General features: G+C 37.7%; 1 protein-coding gene across 1 annotated transcript in view; it reads right to left on the reverse strand.

The window, feature by feature from the left end:
• CF2H8orf34 (chromosome F2 C8orf34 homolog) overlaps positions 1–22,831 on the reverse strand; it is a 167,029-nt gene that overhangs the window by 47,908 nt on the left and 96,290 nt on the right. The window contains 2 exon segments of the mRNA XM_032591940.1: positions 4,807–4,835; positions 22,020–22,148. Of these exon segments, the coding sequence (XP_032447831.1) occupies positions 4,807–4,835; positions 22,020–22,148 (158 nt within the window).

Below are 22,831 nucleotides of genomic sequence, written 5' to 3' on the forward strand. Positions count from 1 at the left end.
CATGACAATAAATGGGGGATATTTTTCTTGAGATTCAGTAGTAGAAATGGTTAGTTTTCCTGTGAACTACTGTTTTTCTCTAATCCTATGGTGATGAGGATACCAAATGACAAAAAGCTCAATTGTGGCTCAACTCTGGTGAAGATACTGAGCCTCAAGACTGCATGTTGTGCAGGGGACTCACATTTTTCCTATACTCTGTTCCCTTTGAAATGATTTCTCCAAATATTCCTTTTAAATGTTTTATATTTTATATATTTTAGCAATCTACCTAAAATTATTTTTGAGTGGGAGAGTAATTGATGTTATTTTCAATAGTTACTAAAACCATCACATTTCACAGGGAAGGAAACTAAAGCTCAGCATCTATAAATTACTCTCTGAAGTTCACATAATTAGAAAATGGCAGGAGGAAAGGTTCAATACAAGGTTTACTCTGTGGATTTTTCCAAAATATCAGGCTATTTCGTCAAGCAGTGAACAAAAATTTCCATAATATGAGACAAGAAGTATCATTTGTGATGTGGTTGCTATATCCTCTAAGTACTCAGAGGAGGTGAGATCACTTTCTGCAAGAGTGATCAGGCAAGGCTGGATCTTGAGAAATAGAAAAGTTGGAGAGAGGGGAAGGAGTGACAATGAGCAAAAATGTGGAAATAAACAAGAATGTGACTTGGAGGTACCATAGTCTAGCTGCCTTACAGTATTCCTTGTTGAGCACAACACAGACTCTGAATAGAGAAAAAGAGGGAAACAAAGCATAAAATATAGATTTGAGTGACAAAATGGAGACTGTTAATTCTGATGTTAGAAATATGGACTTAATTTGGTAGGTAGCAGGAAGTCATGGAGAATTTTTAGCGGGATTCCCTAAGTAAGTTTCCCTAGAACCAAAGGCTTAAAAAGTGATATATTCTTATGTTCTCCGAAGCAAACCTGTAAGACAGTAAAGGAAGCAGAAGACAGGGAAAAAGCTAGGCAAATATATGGGTTTGGGTAAAGTCTACTCACAACCTGATCTCCTAAGGAGCTCTAGAATGTAAATGACAAATCAGGGTCTTATTTCAGTCCATCACTGGCTGAGAACCCAGGCATCTCTGGGCAGGATGGCTCCTAATGGATTGAAGCAATCCTCAGGAAGAGTGAGCCAATAAGGACCCAACCCTCAGAGTACTCAAAGGACTGGTCACACTGCCCCAGGGAATGGTAACTGAGCAGGCACCATCCATGTCTACTATATGGCATTTTGAAGGATGAAATGGAATGGTAGCAGACTGAAGAATTAGATACAGATTTGAAAGGTAATATCATCTGAACTTGAATAGTGGCTGTGAGGCAAAATGATAGCTTTCTCAGAACGTCCATATCCTAACCCCCAAACCTTTGAATATCTTACATTACATGGCAAGAGGGACTTAGCATGATTAAAGTTAAAAATGTTAAGATTCAATTACTCAGATTAGCTAGGTGGCCCCAACCTAATCACATGATCCCCCAGAAGCAGGAAGCTTTTTCTGTCTACAGTCAAAGATAGATGAGATGTTGCTGGTTTTGAAGAGGCAGGAAAAGGGCCATGCACCAAGAAATAGAGCAGCCTACAGAAGCTGGAAAATGTAAGGAAACATATTTTCTTCAGAAACTCAGGAAGGAATGCAACCCTACAACACCTTGATTTTAGCCTAGGGAGACTTGTGTTGAACTTCTAAACTATAGAACCATTAGATAATAAATATGCATTATTTTAATTTGTTACAGCAGCAATAGAAAACCAATACATTGGCTAAGGTAAGGACAAAACTGATGAATAAGAAGTTGTTAGAATTCCCACAACTAAAAATAAAAGCCTTAAAAATAACATCAGCCTCTGTTATTAGTGTTTCCATTTAAAGTAAAATTAATCATTCAAAACTAACTTTAGAAATTGCAAAAGAAAAATCATTTCAATGAAATTATGATTGAATATAATTGGAATATGAGAGTAAAGGAATGGTACTTTATAAAGGTTAAGAAAAACAGATCTTTAGTAAGCCCCCAAAGTTATTAATGAAGATTAAAAGGAAAAAGCTGAATTGATTTTTATTATTACATTTAAGACACAGGTGTCAGGTCAACACAAATTGTAAATAATTCTATTTGGCTTTTTTTATACCTGCCTGAGATTCACATTTTCTTATTGAGAAAAATACAGGACTGTGAGCTTCATGGTCAGCAGAGAACGCTATGGGGCCAACTCTCTCCTCAACCAAGGCTGCTTTCCAGGCAGGCAAAGGATGGTGTCTGTGGCTCTGGCAGCCTGTGTTTGCCTTTTATTACCTGGTACTCTTAAGAAAAAATGGGTTTGAGAGTGGTAACAATTTCTTTGTACTGACATCAATATTTTTTAAGTAAAAGCTTATTTATGACAATTGTTGACATCTTCTTGATAAAAATTAAAAATAATAAATGTGCAATGAATTTCAGCAATTTCTATGAAGTCTTCGAAAACAGGAATGTCTGGTAAGTAAAAATTATCAGTCTATACAATTTAGTTAAACAGAAACTCTCTCTCCTAAGAGAGAGGGTTTGGGGTGAAGCTATATCCAGAGCATGATACTAACCAAGTGTCATGGCATCCACTGAGGGCGAGGGTGAAATCTATTTTCAGTTCAAAGAACAATTAGTGCATTCTTTAGCTCACCAAAAAAGGTGTAGACACAGCCCCACTGCTAGTCAGAACCCGGAAGAAAGGAAAGATGAGGGCCACACAGAACCACACAAAGCTAATTTATGACTCAGGCAGCCAGGGCTTTGCAGAATATATTGGAAGGAACAAATGAACCTAGAAAGAGAGATGATGGCTTTGTACTTAAAGTGAATGAATAAAGAAGCACGGATTATGTAATTTCTGCAAGTTGTAAGGAAGGTCATGGTGTAAGAGGGAGACCAGCATGGGCCAAAGACAATGATGGACACAGAGAGGAAGAAGACTAGAAAAGCAGGACAAATCGAGAAGATTACATCTGCCACTTTTTCTACTTGCTATTGTTTAGAGTCAAGATCTAGTTTTGCATAGAGTTTGTATAGATATAAATTAAATTTTTTAAATAAATTTATTTATTTTGAGAGAGAGAGAGAGAGAAGAGGGTGTGAGCAGAGGAGGGAGCACAGAGAGAGAGAAAGAGAGAATCCCAAACAGGCTTCGCACTCTCAGTGCACAGCCTGATGTGGGGCTTGATCTCACAAACCAGAAGATCATGACCTGAATCGAAATCAAGAGTCAGACGCTCAACCAACTGAGTCACCCAGGCACCTCAATATAAACTAATTTTTAAATATTGCAATAGTCTATTAACTTAATACTTAAAAGTATATTAATAAATTTTACCTAATATTTAATCAAACAGAAATGTATTCTTATGGTACAAAATTCAAAAGGTCTAATTTTATTTGGAATAGAAGAATACTAACTTTATTGCTTTTGTAAAAAAATTATAATTATTACATTATAGTTCATTATTTCAAAAGGTAATGATTTATAGGACCCCATTTTTTGTATAATACTTTCTATCATTTTCTATCTATAACCATCAAATCAACTGCATTCTGTTTAGAGAGATATCTGGACCAACACTCACCAAATATTAATGGCTATTTCTAGGTGCATTCCCCTTTTCCAACTACATATCTGTTGTCAGATTTTTTTTTCAGCTGAGATAATTTATCATAACACATGAAGTACAGAAACAGATATGAAAATCCAGAAGTTTCCAATTAAGAGATTTTCAAAAAAGTAACAAATGTAATGTTCTCACAAATATCTTGTTTTGGAAAATGAAGTATTTTTCATAAAAAATGTTATTGTTAATGTAATGGTTTTATCACTGTTTTTTAAATGAAGAACATACATTGAGTTTTTAATCTCTTACATGGTAAGTATTGCTAGTTATCATCTACACAAACCAAAGCTTCTTGGGGTCCTCCTCTGTCATTTGTAAGAGTGTAAAGGAGTCCTGAGTCCAAAATAATGAGAACTTTTATCCCAATGACTTCTAAATGTAAAACTAAATCAAGTCTCTGATGGGTAACAGCTCATATAAATATGTTTAATAGACAACTCAAAATAAACGGCCCAAAGAGAACTCCTAATGCTACTGCAATCTGCTTGATTTGCCATTTCCCCAGTCTTTCCAATTTTGGCAAATGGCACTACAGTTGACCTAGTTGCTCATCTTCCAAACCTAGGATTCATCATTGACTGATTTCTTCTATAACTCCTCACATCTGACACATTTACAAGTTCCACTGACAGTACTGTTAAAATATATTCCTAACTATATCACTTCTCACCACCTTCACAGTTATCACCCCAGCTGGGGCACCATATTCTCTTGGCATCTTGGAATTTTAAAACAAAACAAAACAAAACAAAACAAAAACTTACTGAGTAAGGTGTAGGTACAAAGGGTAGTTCTAGAAAAGTACAAGTGTTTTCTATATAATAATCATCATCATATATAGAAAAAATTTTTACATAATATTATGTTTTCTTTTTTTTTTAGTATAGTGATTTAGTGATTACAGTGATTCAGTTTTCTGTAACCAAATTCTAAAACTCTTGACTCCAAAGAATAGGTGATATATATATATATATATATATATATATATATATATCGTGCAATAATTTTCATAAAAGAATCAAAGCATGTCACTGAAAGTTTTAAAAATGTTAGCACCAAATAAATTATATTTGAACACTTTATGTTTCGGAAAGTTTTTCATTTAGACAGTGCGTTAAAATGTAAATTCTACATTTTATTTTCAACTTACCTTATCGAGTTCATCTGAAATTGCAATACCTGGGATTCAAAAGAGATTTATAAAAAAGTTTTAGAAGCAGTTTTAATAACCCAATGTTAGAAACAAAAATAAAAGTTCTATTTGTAAAACTAGCACATTTTCCATTCTATTTTTTTCTTGTTATTAGTGCTTCAGAATATTGAGGTACATCCTTCTCTACTAACAAAAACAAATTAGGAATTTAAGTCAACTATAACAGCATGAACTGCCCAGACAATGCAAATGTGCAATGAAGACAAAACAAGTACCACACTGCTCGCAGATCGTTAAACGCAGAGCAAACATGCAAAGACAGGTGTGGAGATATTGTCTGTTATAATGACCATCAAGTACAGCTTAGCTTGTTACAATTTTGTTCCTTCTTAAGAATTGATTTAGACTCCTAGAGTGATTCAATATCAAGGCAGAATAGTGGTTGGAGATCATTTATTTTAATTTCCTTATTTTACAGATGAAAACACAGACTATAGAGCATAAGGAATTTGCCCTCTATTCCCTCAGATGGACAGTTTCTTGAGTCAATGGATAAATGATTCCTCCTCACCAGTTCTCCTTCAAATAATCCACATATTTCTCATTGTATATCCCTAATTTCTCTTTACCATTCCTCTAAAATTGGTCTAAATCAGAAATGTAAAAAGTTTTAGTCCTTAATTTATTTGTGATAATAGACTCTGTTAACCCCACTCTCCTTCTTGAAATGCCTCTCTTTTCTATTCTCTTTGTCTTCTTCACAAGAATCCTCTTTTTTGGGGAGGGGGGAGTCCTTCCCTGAAATGCCTAGGGTTCTTTGCTGAGGTGTCTTTCACTTAATACACTTCCTGTGGTAATCTAACGTATAAAACTGACATTTTTATTTCTCTCTATGGTGATGACTAGTGAATCTTTATCACCAGCATAGATCTTCTTCCTGAGCTACTTGCTGAATCCTTGTGGGCATTTCAATTTCAATATGTCAGGCTAAGGACATCCTCCCACCATTGCCTCACTTCTCCTTTTTTTGAACAATGGTGTGCCTATGGCTGAACATGGGTACTCTGGCCACGTACTATAGCAGGAGTATCTAGCCCTCAGGTTTGGGGCCTAGGGTAAAGGGAAGCTGGTGTCCAATCGCAGTGTGGAATGAGCCAAGAGACAAGGAAAGTTCTCAGGTTTGAAGTCAAAGGAAACACAGAGAAAATAAAAACAGGTTGAAGCCAAAGTTCAGCGACTATAAAGCCCAAGAAAGAATGAGTTGGGTTGGAAAAGAGAACCTGAAAACAGTAATAAGAAAATGTCTGAGTATAAATCTCCTCACCCAATCAGGTATAGAATGCCTGTACAGGGTACTTTGTTGGTTTGCTGTATATTATCTCTCTCTGTGGACCTAATAAATCAATTATACACAAAGTAGAAAAAGATGCCCTACTTCATCTGAGTAAATGGTACGACTCTTCCCTCTGTAGGTAAAATGAGAATCACAGGTATATTTGAGACACATTCTCCGTAGCAATACTCTATGAAATTCTTTTTTCATAAGGTTATTGGTAACAGGTCCCAGAATAAAACTCAAACTGGCTAAATAGGAAACTTCATTTGGGAAAGGAATTATGCCTCTAACTGTTCCAAGTGTGTGGTCTCACATATTTTGTTAAAATATCTATTATTATATTTTCCTAACATTTACATATTTTGATGACTTTGCCTAAGAAATTATCTAGACAAACCTCTATTATACATGTAATTCTTTCCACTATTACTCATATCAAATTGCATTAGGGTATTTTTTCACTTTACATTATTTTATTTTTAATCAAAGCTTAAACTGATTAAAAGCAGTTGGAAGAATGTTAAAGAAATGTTCCTTTTCAGAAGCATGAAGTCCTAATGAGAACTGTATCTATTGAGGAGCCAGGATTTTCCTCCTAGTTCCTAGAAGAGCATTCACACCTATTCCCTGAGAGGAGACTAACCACTTTGTGGTACATCCTTCTCTACTAACAAAAACAAATTAGGAATTTAAGTCAACTACAGCATGAACTGCCTGGACAATGCAAATGTGCAACAAAAACAAAACAAGTAAACACACTGCTTGTAGATCGCTAAACGCAGAGCAAACATGCAAAGACAGGTGTAGAGACGTTGTCTTTATGTTATAATGACAATCAAGTACAGCTTAGCCATTTCATTAACTCTTAAAATCCATTATATTTTAAGTTATATTTTATAAGTTCACAGAAACCGAGAAGCAGGGGGCACAGAAAATATACAAGAAGAACTATAGTGCGTTGCTACAATCTGTTGCAAGGAAAGAAGGCTCAGGGTTTGACTATGGGTGGGTAGTGGCTGGGATACACGGTCTTCCTAAAACTCAAACTGAAACCTTAAAGGAAACGTTGTCCTATCAGAGTAGCCAAAGAGGCTTGGCTTAGGGTAGCAATGGTGTGCAACTTATAGAAGTGGGCTGCCTGTAAGAAACTGGGGAGAATGAGTTCCTGCAGAACTAAGCTTCTCTTCTGGATAAAGAGACAGGCAAGGGCTCCCACAGCCGTGTCAGAGGTGGTTTCCTGATTCTGCTGTCGTGCAAACCTATCTGGATGGAGTCCCTTTGTGTCCTTCAACTTATGGGCATTTCCATTTATTCAAATCTCCAAAGAGGTCTCAGTCGTATCAGAAATTTATGTTAAAACACAGTTCTCACATTACCAAATTGGAGTTCTGCTCTCTCAAGGAAACAACAGCTATCTGCTTTACCAAGATGTTCATCTTCCCAGGTATCAGCTTAGCCCTACGGTTCAAATTCAGTTGTAGTTACAAGAAATGGAAGTAGCAACTTTTCAGAAGTCATTACAGCTCAGTCAGTGTATTTCATTTCCTAACAGTAGGTCAGAAAATTCTCATGGTATGAAATGGAACTAGGTATTTCTCCAAAATTTTTTCCCTATGGAAAAAAAAATCCCCAACTGGCCCAAAATGGCTTGTGAGAACCATTTGTTCTCACAAATTCTGCACAATTCTTCCTAACTCCTCATTCAGTATGTCACACTGATAGCCTGAAATTAGCCATGGTTGGGAGTATTTACACCCTGGAGATTGGCAAATGCTACAAATAGGGATTATTCTTAGAGTTAGCATCCCAGCACACCCCTGAGTATAATGGTGGTTATTGTGTTAAATATATGGTAAATGTTAAATATGGTAAATAGTGTTAAAGCAAATACCTGTGTAAGTATCACACATATCAACAAACAGAACATTACTGATACTCCAGACCTACCCCTGACCATCTGTCAATAAAAACACTCTTTAAGTAGGGGTGCCTGGGTGGCTCAGTCAGTTAAGCGCCTGACTTCGGCTCAGGTAATGATCTCAAGGTTCACGAGTTCGGGCCCCATGTCGGGCTCTGTGCTGGCAGCTCAGCGCCTGGAGCCTGCTTCTGATTCTGTGTCTCCCTCCCCTCAGCTCCTCCCCTGCTCACACTCTGTCTTCTCTCAAAAACAAATAAAGATTAAAAACATTTTTTAAACACTCTTTAGATAGGCTGCTGACTGCTTTTAGAGCAAAGGGAATTCCTGCTACCAACTGAGGGATTCTATCTTCAATTTGGTTACTAAAGAACCAAGTTGGAAAACTTTTCTGTAAGGAGCTAAATTGTAAATATTGCAGGATTTTCAAGTTACATGTGGTCTATGTAATATCCTTCTTCTTTTAAGCAATGTTTAAAAATGTAAGAAACATGCTTAGCTTATGGGCCACAAAAACAGACCACAGGCTAGATCTGGATCCTTGGTCAGAGTTTGAGGGAGTCTTGCTCTAGAAGCACATGCCAATTTTTATCCTTCATTATTGGCTCCATCAGTCTTCAAAGGACATTTCTAAACCTTAAGAGTTTTCATCAGGCCCCTACCCATCTCCTCACTGTAAAGGACTTTCTCACTATAAAGGACTTCAACTTCTAATATCCTGAAAAATTTGAAACTATCAGATTTAAACTCCTTAGAAGTTCTGACCCATCCTCCCCAAGCCATTTACATTGTTCTCTCTAATCGCAGAGGACAATATGTTCTCTCTCCTAAGAAGCCCAATTTCCACACCTGTTTCTTGACTCTGTCCTCATCTACCCTCTCTGGGATTTGCTTCATCTATTATCTTCTTTCTCTGTCCTGAATCTGCAAGTTCTTTCTTTTGGTTTCCTCTGATCACCCTAAAACCCATTACATAAAACCCATTACACCCACACACATATTCTGTTATCTCCCCTCTTCCCTGTCTGTCTCTATCTTTCTCTCTCTCTCTCTCTCATAGACACATGCACACATGTGCATGAAACTAAAGGAAACCAAACCAAAATAACTCAAAATCCTAACATCCTTGACTTTCCTCCACTATAATGTTCTCTTTCACACCTTTTCTTTTCTCATCAAAACTTTTCAAAGTGTTTATACTCCTTGTATCTCTTCCTTACTGTCCATTAACCCTTCCTTCCCCTACATATTAGCCTCTCCTCCCACTATTCTCTTGAAACGTCTGTATACACATCCTGATCATGTAATCATATGGAACACTTTCTACTACAAAAAGATATCCTATTTTATTTCACTTTATGAAGCCAGTACGTCTTAATCACAGAAAAATATAGAAGACATAATACGGGGAAAAAGGAAAACAAGACTCCATTCACAGACAACTAATGATAACAGCTGGTTATGAATTCTTTCAAATAATTTTGTACACATGTACAGGCATACATATAAATACTGTATGTCTATATAGGCATATACATGATAAAATTAAAACAAAACATACACACTTTTGTTACCCACTTTTTATTTAAAGCATATCTAACTATATTTTATATTGCTATTTTCTACATCATTTTTAATGGCTATACAGTGTACCATTGTGTGAATGCACCATGATTTCTTTATCCATTTCTCTAATAATAAAAAATATTTAACTTCCAATTTTTCACTATTATGAGTCTCACAGCAGTGAACGATGGAAGTAGAGCTTGAAGACAGCAGCACACAATTTGGAATACATTTCCATCTTTTTCTTATAAACTTGTCTGCCACTTCAGACACCTCAGTTTCCTGAAATACTTTCCCCCTTTGATTTTTATGAAAACATTCTAGCTTGGTTTTCATTCCACCCTTTCCATTCTTCTCAGCTAAATCACTTGTCTACTTATATCTCAAATGCTGATGGTGTATGTTGGTGGTTGTCTTTGTCTATGCACTGAAGATCCCCTCATCCTTATCCCTAATCAAGTATCTCCAAATAGGCAACTTTTATATGTATGTGCTTGTCTGCTGGGACCAGAGAAGAGCTATCCACAACACCTGGATGTGCCTTCTGTATCTGAAACTGGGATGTGAAACAATACTCCTCCTTCACACCCAAACCTTATTTGAGGTAGAGACAGCACCCAGTCACCTTGATTATAAACAAAACCAAAACAGAAAACAAATTCTTATTTGAGCTAGAGACAGCACCAGGCACCTTGATTATAAACAAAACCAAAAACTAAAACAAACACTTTCTTCTCTCTTTATGTGCACCCTTCCTTCATAAGAACCAAAAACTGTTAGTCATATAATAATCCACATTTTCTTAAGTCCATTCTCTCTTTTCTATCCCGTGGCTTTTTTGGGCTTTTTTCATCTCATCTTTGCCTTGAGGCATGAACCATAATCACTGTCCCAGAGTGATTATTCAAAAGCATGGGATGGCGGTTGCTTACAAGATTCCTGTAGCATAGAAGCCACCACCCCCTGACTCCCCTGCCACCTAGACTTCCTTCTTCATTGCCTTTTTTACTTGCTTTATCCTTTGTGCATCAACAGTATAAATAACTTTCTTCTTACACACATGCCTCCCTCCCCATGATATATCTTCACTCTCCTTTCACCCTAGCTTTACCATTTCATCCTTCTAGACTCCATTCAGATACAGTTTCCATCAGGTTGGCCCTAAACCCCCTTGTTGGAGGCTCTTTGATGCTCCCATAAGCTCCCGTAAGGTGCCTTTTACAAGGCTTTGAAATCCTGCTTCTCACACCTATCTCTCTTACTAACCAGTGAACTTGAAGTCTGGGTGCACATGTGAGCCATCTTGTACCCCCATAGGCATGTATGAGGACCAGATGAATCCGTGCGGCAATGAATGGATAAACAACTGCTGCGTTATCTGCTTCCTTCTCACTCCCAGGCTGTCATTCTCCAACTCCTCAGGTTGTTTGTCAGGCAAGACTTTCTGGGTATGTTCATGATTAACAAACTAAAAAAGTCATTTGTTATTTTTTTCTTGGCTGAGTCCAGACTGCTATTATCAGTCACGGAACATAAATATCTGTCTTCCGTCCTCTCAGCAGCTGGGTTCTTTTCCGTGGCAAAGTTCCAGCCAGTGTTTCTCATGAACTGCAATCTATAGACTGATGTCTGGATGGACTAAAGATACTCATCCTATTGCTGCTTCAGTTCAGGGAAAAATGCTAAGAGCAGCAAAAGCCTTAGGCTCAGAAAATGCTGGAAGCCCTGCTACCCTGGAAACAGAACTTTGCTAAGGAAAAGATTCTACTGACCAATATCATACAATAGGGAGCTTTTAGTTTGTTATTTACCTACTTACTTACCTATTTATTTTTAAGTGTAACTCCTTCAATAGATAAGCACAAACAGCGAGTAAGTGTGTTCAGAGAAAAATATAGAAGCACAAAAAGGGGGCACCAAATCCAGTCCAGGAAGGACAGCAACAGTAATTCATTTTGGAAGAAATGATATTTAAGCTGAGCCTAGAGAGAGGAATAGGATTTAGCTTGGCTGAAATGGAATCTATAGAGAGAAGTGATGGTGACATTTCAGGGTACAGGGACAACATAAGCAAAAATGTAAAATAGAGGACCTTCAATAAGTGTGAAAAACTCCTGTGTCGCTGGTGCATAAATGGCTAGACGATAAGCCTTGAAAGATGATACAGGAGACCGGATCAGATCAAGTGGCACATTCTATGAGGTTTTAAGGAAACACTGAATATCTGCAAGAACTTGGTGTCAGGTTTTCACTTTAGATCCATCACACTGATCACAGCAAGGGACTGGAGGAACTGAGAAACAAGAGTGTGGGCAAGACTGGTTGTTCATTCCTCAAGCCATTTCCGTATTTCTCCTGCACCCACAAGCTAGACTACATTTCCCAGCCTCACAGCTAGTTGTGCAATGTGGTCAGAGGGAATGCACTACACTTTTGCCTCTAGGCTTCAGATCTACTTCCCCCTTCTGCAGGACCATTGGAGGCCATGTACTGAAGATTGCAGAGTAACAGGAGGGAAGTAGTCTGCATCCCTACCACACCACACTGAACTACTTTTTGAGGGGAAAATACTTACATTGTATTCAGCCACAGAGATTCTGGCCATGAGATTCCCCTAACACAGGTTATGCAATCCAGCCAGCCACTAGCTCAGTAAGGGCAGGGACTGCATCTGTATTTCTCCATCACGGGGCAGGAATGAAATGAAACAAAACAGAACGTGTTAAATGGATAAACCAGTGATTTGGTCAGTGATGTTGAGAGTATGAACTAGGGGTAGAGAAGAGAATCAAACCCAAGATAGAGGGAAGATGAGCAAGATTTAGTAATTAATTACTCACGAACAGTTAGGAAGAGAAAGGAATCTGTAAGGTTTCCAGTCTGTGAGAACTGGAAAGTGATGGATGGTGCTGTCACCTAAGAAGAAGCATGAGGAAGAAAAGCCATGTTTGAAGAGAGGTGTATGATCTACTTAGACACACTGAGTTTTGCGCGGCAGTGGGATATCCGAATGGAGATAGGCTTCAAACATTTTCCACGAAGTGTAAACAGTCTGGATGGGAAATATACTCAATTGAGCTAGCTGTGTGGGGCTGACCCTGTAACTGTGAGGGAGGATGACAATGGAAACAGAACATTTGAGAGAACAAAGGATGACTTGTGGGAACAGCATTCAAAGTGGCCAGGAAGACAGAGGAGCGCCGGAGTGAAACCTGTAAGAAATGGTGTGAAGGGCATCCAAGAAGATCAAATGAGGGCCTGGGCCCAGAAAGCAGATCTGAGAGTCCGAAGACAGACAGAATAATTAATGGTGTTAAAACTACCAGAGCAATTTTGTAAGATGAGGACTGGAAAAGTGTTCATTCAGTTTGACCATCTGGGTTCAACTGGTGACCGCAGTGAGAAAGGTTTCAATAGAATGATAGGTGCAATCACAGAGCCACATTGAGGGGAGAAAGGAGGAGAAACAAGCAGAGATAATGAGTGTTCATCATTTCTTTTGAAAATTTGTATCAAAGAGGAAGAAGAAATTCTGACGTCTTGAGGTAACTCAAACTCAAGAGAAGATTTTTCATGGGTGTTTGTTTTTAACATTAATTACAGCTGTAGTATCCAATGGTAGCCACTCATCATGTGGCTGCTGAATATTCGAAATGTGGCTAGTTCAAACTGAGATGTGACGTAAACTAAAATTCACAACTAATTTTGAAGACCTGGTATGAAAAAAATATCCCAATTATAATTTTAATATGGAATACAAGTTTAATGGATAACTTAGATACACTGGGCTAAATAAAATATTTTATTAAAATTAACTTTACAGGTTTCTTTTTGCTTTATTGTAATGTGCCTGTTTGAAAATATAAAATGTAATGTGGCTCACATTACATTTCTGTTGGGCCATGCTCAGCTGGAGCATGTTACAGGATATTAGGGATAAGCAGTAATACACTTATAATATATGTGGTAGGCAGAATTCTAAGATGGTCCCCAAGGTACACAATTGTGTACTCCTTTCTCTTTGAGTCTGCATGGTGGGACTATAAATATGAATATGAAAGCATATCATTCTCATGATTTGGTTACTAACTGGTTCAGTGAGTAAATCAGAAGAGACATTATCTTGGATGGCCCTGACCTAGTCAAATAGCCTTTTAAAAGAAGGCCAAGCTTTAGAGAGATGCTCCTCAGTGCATTCAAAGAAGTAGTTGTGAACTACCATTACCAGAAGATCACAAAGCAAGAAACTGAGAATGGCCTCTGTTTCTTTTTTTTTTTTTAATTTTTTTTCAATGTTTATTTATTTTTGGGACAGAGAGAGACAGAGCATGAACGGGGGAGGGGCAGAGTGAGAGGGAGACACAGAATCGGAAACAGGCTCCAGGCTCCGAGCCATCAGCCCGGAGCCTGACGCGGGGCTCGAACTCACGGACCGCGAGATCGTGACCTGGCTGAAGTCGGACGCTTAACTGACTGCGCCACCCAGGCGCCCCTGGCCTCTGTTTCTAAGAGCAATTCCCGGCCAATAGCCAATGAGAAAACAAAGATCTTAGTACTACAACAGCAAGGACTAAATTTGGCCAATGACCTGAATGAGCGTAGAAAGAGACCCCGAAGCCTCAGGTGAGATCGCAGCACCAACCAGCACCTTAATTTCAGCTTGCCTAGACGCAGAGTAGGGGACTCAACTAACCTATGCCTGTACTCCCGAGCCACAGAAACTATAAGGTAATAAATTGGTATTTTTTTAAAGCCACTAAGTTTGTGGTCATCTGTGACATGGTAATAGAAATATAATATCTAATATTTAATTAGCAATTATTATGTATCATAATTAATCATAATTAATGATACATATTGCAATTTTACAGAAAAGGTAATTGAGACACAGAGAAGTTAAGAAATTTTCCCAGCATCATAAAACCAGTATCAGTGGGACTGGAATTAGAAAGAGTTCCACATACAGAAAAGACAAAATGATTAATGGGAATCAGATCTCAGAGGACTGGGAAGGAAATGGGATCAAGATCATGGGTGGAAAGCTTAGCCTTAAATAAGAGGAACAACTCCTCCATTGAGAAGGGCAGGATAGATGTGGATGTATTTTCATATGCAGATGGGTAGAGGGGAACACATTTTACACATTTTACACATTTTACAATTAAGTTTTTCTATGAAGCTGGAGGCAAGCTAATTGCTAAAACAGTGAGGCAGGGAATAAATATGGGTGTGAAGATTATTGTGTGGGTTTTTCATAGTTGCAGAACAGTGGAGAAAGGGGGGGACTGACCAAGATAAGTAACAGTGCTGAAAATCAAGAATCTAGATGTAGGGTTCAGCTGGACCCTGCCATTTTTCCTTGGAGCTCTCAGCCTTACTGGTGAAGAACCGAAGACTGCAGCACTTATGCCAAGATGGGAATTTCACACAGAGACACAGCAGAAGAATGGAAACAACAGGAAACAAGAATATTGGTGACACAAGCCCATAGTTCAGTATGGGCAGGGGAAGCAAGAAAAAAAGATGAAAAAGAATGAAGTGCAAATATACTGCAGACACTCCAATGTAATGAAGGTCACAATTCAGGAAGAACAAGAGTGAGGATAACAAAGAGCTAGAAAGAATGCAAGCAGGAGGAACCACAATCTGTAAGCCGTGAGTACATTTAACTTTGGAATATAAATTATAGATCATTAAAACAAAGACTTGTGAAAACTGGAGAGGTCTTGATGGTAATCCGGGATAAATTACTTCATTTTACAAAAGAGGAAATTTGAGGAAGCAGGTCAAATGATATACTCAAACCTGCGAGGCACCTGGGTGACTCAGTCAGTTCAGTGCCCAACTCTTGATTTTGGCTCAGGTCATGACCTCACGATCTGTGAGAGATGGATCCCCGTGCCAGGCTCTGTGCTGACAGCGCAATGCCCACTTGGGATTCCCAAGAAAAATCAGTATGAATTAACTTTGGGATATATATTTTATTTTCTTTACATCAATACCTATAGAAAAATGCTTATATCTATACTCACATTCATATCCATATCTACATATATATCCACATTAATATCCATACGCATATATAAATATTTATTAAACAGAAGTATGACCAGTCACAAGCAAAGATAAGTAGGCCCCTGTTACGTTGGGGGTGGTTGTAAGTCCATTTTCCCTTCTCTCCATTAAAAAAGAATTACAATGAATAAAGGAATGATAGAAACTGTCTTTTAGAAAACCACAGTAATAATTGTTCTAGGCAAGAGTCACCAACAGATGCTGAAATTACTGGGTGAAAGTGTGAAAAAGAAACATGATATTTTCGAAGGCTTCATGTATCTTTCCTAAGATATTTATTAACTACAAAAAGGAACAGTATTAACTTTATAATGGTGAAAGCTGGTAGACACCACCTTAACCAACTGACTGAGGTTAGTATCACCAGTAGTATGATGATGGGCCCTAATATAATGCACTGAGAAGGATGCTGCCCTAAGGCCCTTCAATCACAGCCACTAAAAGAGATACATTATTTGGGAATGTGAAGGTCTCGTATCTTTGCAACTTCCCTATTCAAAAACAATTTTTCTCACTACTTGAAAGTCAGATGGAAACCAACACTTGAAGGAAAAGGCAGGAGTCCAGGCTCTTGGAATGTGAAAGTCAGGTTTGAAGAACATTTGGAAATGTGGCAAAAGGAGGGATCCAGGAACCAAAAATCCACTATGCCTACCATATCATGACTATGCAGCATTACAAGACACTGCAAGTTTTTCTAACACATCTACCTTTTTTTTAATTTTTTTTTTCCCAATGTTTATTTATTTTTTTGGGACAGAGAGAGACAGAGCATGAACGGGGGAGGGGCAGAGAGAGAGGGAGACACAGAATCGGAAACAGGCTCCAGGCTCTGAGCCATCAGCCCAGAGCCTGACGCGGGGCTCGAACTCACGGACCGCGAGATCATGACCTGGCTGAAGTCGGACGCTTAACCGACTGCGCCACCCAGGCGCCCCTAACACATCTACCTTTTAAGGGAATCATAACATAAAGAGAGTCATAGTTATTGACTGACTTAAGATAAAGCATTACATTGAAAGGTTTGCAAAAAGCCAGGAAAAAAAAGCATGGTACAGTTGTTACTGAAACAAAATTCCCATTTGCAAACTGAAGAGAATACCTAGTCTTTCCCGTTATTATTTAAATCCTTTCAGGAGAAAGAGAGAGAGAGAGACTGAGGAAGAGAAAGAGAGAGACAGAGAGAGAATTGAAGCCTGGATAAGCTGACAGCTGCAGAGCTGAGATAATTCTATCATTTTGAGAGATATAAATGATTTTTTGCTGTCAGTCTGAGGTAAACAATAAATACTTCCAAAATATGTCACATCTTTTGGAAAGTACAACTGAGATAAAGCAAACCTTGCCAGAGAGAATTCTATCAGAAACTACAAAAAGTAAGAGATCACTAAAAATTTTCAAACTTTCCTATCAACAGCTATGGCACGGGAGAGAGAAAGGTCCACAATAACATGACATTGAATAATCACTTTGACCATGCCTGGAAGAAAAAGTCCATTTCCTATGTCTTAGTAAATAAAACAATGCAAAACAATCATTAGAGATGGGAGATTAGGTTAGAGAAAGAGTTACCAACCTGAAGCTATTATAAAATCAAATAAGAATTAATGACATTTGCTTCAGGAAGATAAAGAACTAAGTTGGTGATTACATAGTTAAATAACGGGCATACAGACTGCTAAATAAACACCAGTAAACGGTAAAGCTGCATTTCTACTAATTTACACTGGTCATCTCGGGCAAACTAATAACTAAGTAGTTAGTCACATGTTGGGCCGAAGACAGAAAGTTTGTATTAAACCTCAGATATTGAAAATCACAAAAAGTCAGGTCATTCCAAGAAAGCAACATTTTGTTCCAAAAGAGACTCAAAAACACTTAAAGGGAGAGAAGAGCAATCCCTCCATATGTGAAGACCTGCTCTCTAACCCCACCCCCCACCACTACTGCCACAAAAATTAAAGCCCTCTTGAAATCATCAAGAGAAGCCAAAAGCAATTCTCCATCATATACATTGAAGCTGAACATTACACCTTATTTCTGGCTGAGCGACTGACTCACCTGATTGCTTCCTTGGCCCTGACTTTGTCCCAAGAATAATGTGCCATATCTGCACCTCTTCTACTCTCCCACCAAGGACTGCCTTCTAGCCATTTTTGTTTCTCCAGATTTCCTTCAAGAATTAAATGAGTCCTGGGGCACCTGGGGCACCTGGGTTGCTCAGGTAGTTAAGCAAACGACTTCGGCTCAGGTCATGATTTCACAGTTTGTGAGTTCGAGTTGTGCATTGGGCTCTGTACTGACAGCTCAGAGCCTGGAGCCTGCTTCGGATTCTGTGTCTCCCTCTGTCTCTACCCATCTCTGGCTCATGCTCTCTCTGTCTCTCTCAAAAATGAACATTAAAAAAATTTTTTTTAAAAAAAAGAATTAAGGGGCGCCTGGGTGGCGCAGTCGGTTAAGCGTCCGACTTCAGCCAGGTCACGATCTCGCGGTCCGTGAGTTCGAGCCCCGCATCGGGCTCTGGGCTGATGGCTCAGAGCCTGGAGCCTGTTTCCAATTCTGTGTCTCCCTCTCTCTCTGCCCCTCCCCCATTCATGCTTTGTCTCTCTGTGTCCCAAAAATAAATAAAAATGTTGAAAAAAAATTAAAAAAAAAAAAAGAATTAAATGAGTCCCCTGTTATAGCCCTCCAATAGCCTCTGATCACAGGACTCAGAAAAGGCCACACCCAAGTTTTCTTGAGACAGACCATAGCTTGAACCTTGATATTTTTGTCACTCAACTGGGCAAACATGTAACTGAAAGGCAATCAAAGTCCTTTATTAAAACGTTTTGGGGTGCCTAGGTGGCTCAGTCAGTTAAGCGTCTGACTCTTGATTTTGCTCAGATAATGATCTCATGGTTCACGAGATGGAGTCTCACATCAGGCTGTGCACTGAGAGTGGAGCCTGCTTAGGTTTCTCTCTCTCCCTCTCTCTGCCCCTCTCCAGCATGCACTCTCCCTCTTTCCCTCAAAATAAATAAACATTTTTAAAAAAAGGTTTTAGGGGCGCCTGGGTGGTTCAGTTGGTTGAGTGTCCAACTCAATTTTGGCTCAAATCATGATCGCAAGGTCATGGAATCAAGCCCCACATCAGGCTCTGCGCTGAGCATGAAGCCACTTTAAGATTCTCTCTCTCTCCTCCTCTGCCCCTTTCCTCTGCTTGTGCTCTCTCTCTCTAAAAACATAAAAATAAAATCAAATAAAAAAGCTTTAGGGACAGGCCAAATGTTTTCCTACAAATTAACAATGATATAACAAATGTCTATAAGGCAATTAATCATATTTTAAAGAACAAAAATACTATATCTGTGCCATAATTGGGCACATTCTTCAATCATCTTTCTTTTAATTCATGTTTTTAGATAAATTGAGACTATAAAGAGCCACAGGCTCTGTCCAAAGGGGTAAGATTTATACATATTAATATAAACCTTTGACATATTAATAGAGTAAGACTTACTTCATGAACATAATATAGTAATAAGCCAAATTCACTTTATCATTATTTCTTCCAAAGCCAAAGGTAAGGTCTTCTTAAATCACAAGCAGAGAATTTCTACTAATAGCAAATTATAAGATCCTATGCAATGGGAAAAAGACGGTCTCTTCAACAAATGGTGTTGGGAAAACTGGACAGCAACATGCAAAAGAATGAAAGTGGCCCACTTTCTTACCCCATACACAAATATAAATTCAAAATGGATTAAAGACCTAAATGTGAGCCCCCAAACCATAAAAACCCTAGAAGACAGTACAGGCGGTAACTTCTCTGACATCGGCCTTAGCAAAGTTTTTCTAGATAGGTCCCCTGAGGCAAGAGAACAAAAGGAAAAATAAACTGTTGGTAATACATCAAAATAAAAAGCCTCTGCACAGCAAAGGAAATAATCAACAAAACTAAAAGGCAACCTACAGAATGGGAGAAAATATGTGCAAATGACATACCAAAATATATAAAAAAGTTATACAACTAAACCCACTAAAAACAAATAATTGAAAATGGGCAGAAGACAGGAAGAGACATTCCTCCAAAGACATCCGGATGGCCAACAAACATATGAAAAGGTGCTCAACATCACTCATCATCAGGGAAATGCAAATCAAAACTACAAGGGGATATCACTTCACACGTGTCAGAATGGCTAAAATAAAAAGTGTAAGAAACAACAAGTGTCGTTGAGGATGTGGAGAAAAAGGAACCCTTGTGTACTGTTGGTGGGAATGCAAACTTGTGTAGCCACTGTGGAAAACAGTATGCAGGTTCCGCCAAAATTAAAAATAGAATTCTGATATGATCCAGTAATCCCACTATTGAGTATTTACCCAAAGAGCACGAAAACACGAATTCAAAAGATACATGAATCCTTATGTTTATTGCTGCATTATTTACTATAGCCAAATTATAGATGTAGCCCAAGTGTCCATCAACAGATGAATGGATAAAGAAGATGTGGTGTGTGTGTGTGTGTGTTTGTGTGTGTGTGTGTGTGTGTGTGTGTGTGTGTGTATATACACATATATATATATATATATATATACAATGAAATATTATTCAGTTATAAAAAAGAATGAAATCTTGCCATTTGCAACAACATGGATGGATCTAGAGAATATAAGGCTGAGATAAATCAGTCAGAGAAAGACAAATACCATACGATTTCACTCATATGTGTAATTTAAGAAACAAATGAACAAAGGAAAAAAGAGAGAAACAAACCAAGATATAGATTCTTCTTAATTATAGAGAACAAGCTGATGGTTACCAAGGGGAGGTAGGAGGGGGGCTAAATTAGGTGATGGGGATTGAAAAGTACACATATCATGATGAACACTGAGTAACAGTACTGTTCAATCACTACACTGTACACCTGAAACTAATACAACACTGTATGTTAATTATACTGAAATTAAAATTTTAAAAATTAATTCAAAATTTATAAGACCCTGTGATAAGGCAAATTAACTTGTGATGTGGGTTCACTGCACAAAAAATCCAAAAAAGGCTCTAGTGAGCTATGAATTAAGAGGTATGAAAAAAACTCAATCTCTATATGTAAAATTATAATACAATAAAATATAATGTGTAAATATATATAATTATATACAATATACAAATGCATATATATTCTATACACATAGTATTTCTCCCCAAACATACCAAGGGACAATTTTAATTTTTTTAACTCCCTATGCTGTGCGTTTTATTCCCATGACTTATTCATTCCATAAATGAAAGCCTGTATTTCCCACTCCTCTTCACCCAATTTGCTCATCCCCCCAGGCAATTTTAACTTTGATACAAGTCATGAAGCTAGTACAACTGTGCTATGTAAAGAAACATACAGATTCTAAAATAGAATCCACTAGAATGTGCTAGTATCCTATCTTCTATTTAAGAATTTTTAATATTCCATATGGCAGAAGAAAATTTTAGTAAGATCATAGCATTAGTGGGCTTCTAAAGGCACCTAATTTTAAAATTGAGAGATATTTAAGAACCCAAGGAAGGCAGGAATACTTTGAACCCACTACTACTAAAACCACAAGGTATAAATGTATATCTACATATATAGAAAGCATTTATCAGATCAAAATATTTGATTGCCTATTCTCATGACAGTAATATTTTAAAGTTTCTTACTTGAAATATGTAATTTTAAACTTTCACACCTATCAAAAGGAGACAGACCATGTCTTCCTACTCTGGAGACAAGAGAACCAAGGCTCACTGGAGGTTTAATGATTTACCTGGGGTTATTCATAAGTGGCAGAGCAAAACCTCTAACCTAGGCCTTGGATTACAGAATCATTTTTTTTTTTAAATATGTTGCTAGGTTCTGAAAGGATTCTAAGAAGAATCTGCTCCATTGCTACCCTGAGAGGTTTAGAGACATCAAAAACTCATGAAATCAAATGGTATGTTTACTAATTAGGATGACATAAAACAATGAGGTTCAAAAGAGAAGAATGAGTAAGACCATTACATGTGCAGCTGACTTGGGTAACAGAGACCTTGTAGAGACTGGAGTCAAACAGCAAGGGCAAGAGACAGGGTGGGGTGGAGTGTCTACAGCTCCTCCTACTCTATATGCCAGTCTTCTCAGGAATGTGTGTAAATTGCAAGATCAATCCTCATTTCCAATCTCACACACACTATCACAAGCTCTCATGTAATTATAATGAGGATGTTGGAAATGGGTTACTGGAAATTGGAATAAATATTTCTACTTTAATACTGGTTAGGAATTTCAATTATAATCAAGTAAATGAACTTACTTCGAGAAAGATTCTCAAGGGCTTTTCCCAGCTTCTTGCTCTCTTGAAGGATGTGGTTCAATTCATCAAAATCACGGCTTTCTGGTTTAATTCGCCAGTTCCACTTAGGATGATCTACTGACCTTGGCACTATGTTTTAAAAAAAATGATTACTCCATAAGCATGCTACATAATGATAAAAACTTACTATTCATCATCATGTGAGAGATTGTGTCAAGATCAATGTACAGAATAAAAATGTTTTGGATATGGTTTTCTTATGGGCAAACAGAGGGAAATTACAAAGCTGGGTTTTAAGAAATGTTTTCACTGAACTAGTGAAGGAAAGTATGACAATATTTAAGAAAAAAAAGAAAATTCAGGTACTAATTTAAAACCAATAATTTCTATAATTTAGGGAAAATATACAAGCAAAGTATGTTTTATATAATGTTTTAGCAGCTTAAAAAATAATTACTAACTTCCTCATTAGCAATTAGTAAATATTTTTAAGAAATTTTACTATCTTCTGATAAAACAGAAGACTGAACACATCTAGCTTTACTTCCCCCAAATTCTTACTAAAATTAAAGATTTTTTTGTCAAATAATTAGTTGAACAAGAAGAGAAGACATTATTAAACAAGAGATAGCAAATCTTTTTTGGAAGATGCAAAGCAAACTGAGGAGTGGTAACTGGATTCAGCAAAGTAGAGAATACTGAAATCTAATGCCAAGGAGAGATGTCCAAAAAGGTGAACATTTCATAACAGTTAACACTAAAGCATCAATCAAGGAAGACAAATGCCAAGGTAATAGGATATAAAAACTTGT

The sequence above is a fragment of the Lynx canadensis genome, chromosome F2 (assembly GCF_007474595.2).
Source record: "Lynx canadensis isolate LIC74 chromosome F2, mLynCan4.pri.v2, whole genome shotgun sequence".
Classification (NCBI taxonomy): Eukaryota; Metazoa; Chordata; class Mammalia; order Carnivora; family Felidae; genus Lynx; species Lynx canadensis.